At 59.2% G+C, this 1708-nt stretch overlaps 1 protein-coding gene across 1 annotated transcript in view; it reads right to left on the bottom strand.

Annotated features, from left to right (window-relative positions):
• The window catches only part of CSNK2A2 (casein kinase 2, alpha prime polypeptide), a gene marked incomplete at its 5' end in the record, with an annotated part of 21430 nt that overhangs the window by 3493 nt on the left and 16229 nt on the right, over positions 1 to 1708 (bottom strand). The window contains one exon of the mRNA XM_010141238.1: positions 76 to 159. Within this exon, the coding sequence (XP_010139540.1) occupies positions 76 to 159 (84 nt within the window). The remainder of the gene's footprint in view (positions 1 to 75; positions 160 to 1708) is intronic.

Here is a 1708-nt window from a genome sequence, read left to right as displayed (position 1 = left end):
GGCGGCAGGGGCAGAGGCGGCAGGGCTGCCAGTTCCCCTGGAAAGAGCCCGCTCTGAGCCCTGGTGCCACAGTACCTTTTTCTGCTGGTGGTCTATCATGACGTTGTGGGGTTTGACGTCCCTGTGCATGATCCCCATGCTGTGACAGTAATCCAGGGCCTGGCAGACACACGCACATACGTTAGGCACGTCGGTAACCACAGGCGCAGCATCAACAACACAACAGACAGTTCTCAGCCAGGAGCAAGAGTGCCCCGTTCCGGAGGACGTGCTGCAGCCCCGGCACAAGGAACTGGCGTTCCCAGCTCTGATGCTGCACACAATGGAGTGACACGCTGGCTGCAAGACTAGTGATCTCCTGTCCTGCTGCAGGCACAGATGCTGGAACCGTGTTCCCTGCCCAAGAAGACGATGCCAAGAGGTGCTGTCCCATGTGGTGGCAAGCCCAAGGCTCCAGCCCAGGTAGCCCTGTGCTTCCTAGGCCACGCGCTTTTCCCCAGAAGAGGATGATTCTTCCATGAATATTTTCACAGCCCTCCAGAGCAGCTTTCCACGTGTGTCCCAAAGCACACTCCAGGCAGAAACTCACCCCTGCCCCGCTCCTTTGAGCCAGACCTGCTCTTACAAAAGGTGGATGGAGCCAGCGAGGGAGGGCGATGCTGCTTAAAGCTTGAAGGCAGGAGCACGCATAAGCTCTCCAGCTCCATGACCTTGCACCGCTCACCCCCCGTGCAGCTGTTCCCCTGAACCAGGGGATAGGAATGTTGTTTTCTCATCTCCAGCAGGGAGGGAGATCCATCCATCAACATCTATCAGATACTCTGAGAGCTCCGGCAGCACAGAGAGAGGGTACAGCCTGCTGTCATTCCATAGCCAAGACAGCGGTGCCAGGGAAGCAACTCCGTCCCTGGGCCCCTGCCACAGCGGGGAGCAGAGGAGGCACCAGCTTTCATCACAGAGGCCTCGGTGAACACCCCGGCAGTGACATGAGGCCTCACAACCAGGAGGAGTGACAGCAGACAGTGCTCCTGACAGGAGAGCTCTGACAGGTAGGACAAACTACCTCCAGGGATAAAGCTGTTCTGGTGTCTTGCTTGTTCTAAGGCTGGATTATTTAAACCTCATCATCCCTCTCACCCTAGTCCTGGGCTGCCTCAGACTCTCTCCAGCCTTCAGTAGGAAGGTCTTTCCCTTGCAGGTGGGTGCAGGAAGCTCGGGGATGCAGAGATGAAAGCCTCCCTCAAGCCCACGAGCTCTGTTTTGGTCCAACAACTAGCACAAAGGGCTTTCCCTCATCTGTCCCACCCATCTCCAGAGGCAGAGGATCTGCCAAGTGCCAGCCCGGTGATCTGGAGGCCCTGCTAGGACCTGGCCCAGCCCAGCCGCGGCTCCCAGGCCTCCCTCAAGCCCACGAGCCCTGTTTTGGTTCAACAACTAGCACAAAGGGCTTTCCCTCATCTGTCCCACCCATCTCCAGAGGCAGAGGATCTGCCAAGTGCCAGCCCGGTGATCTGGAGGCCCTGCTAGGACCTGGCCCAGCCCAGCTGCGGCTCCAGCAGGTCAGCACAGAATGCCCTGGGGACCCGCTCCCTCATGCCCTGCTGCCTCCCATGTCCTGCAGCCAGGGGCTCCGGAGAGGCAGCACAGCAGATCCTCCAGACTAGCCGTACGGCTCCCTGAGCGTTCCCACGGGGAGGTCAAAGCTCAG

Source organism: Buceros rhinoceros, unplaced genomic scaffold (genome assembly GCF_000710305.1).
Source record: "Buceros rhinoceros silvestris isolate BGI_N320 unplaced genomic scaffold, ASM71030v1 scaffold29848, whole genome shotgun sequence".
NCBI classification, from domain to species: Eukaryota; Metazoa; Chordata; class Aves; order Bucerotiformes; family Bucerotidae; genus Buceros; species Buceros rhinoceros.
The sequence above is the reverse complement of the archived record's forward strand: the minus strand, read 5'-3'. Positions and strand labels throughout refer to the sequence as shown.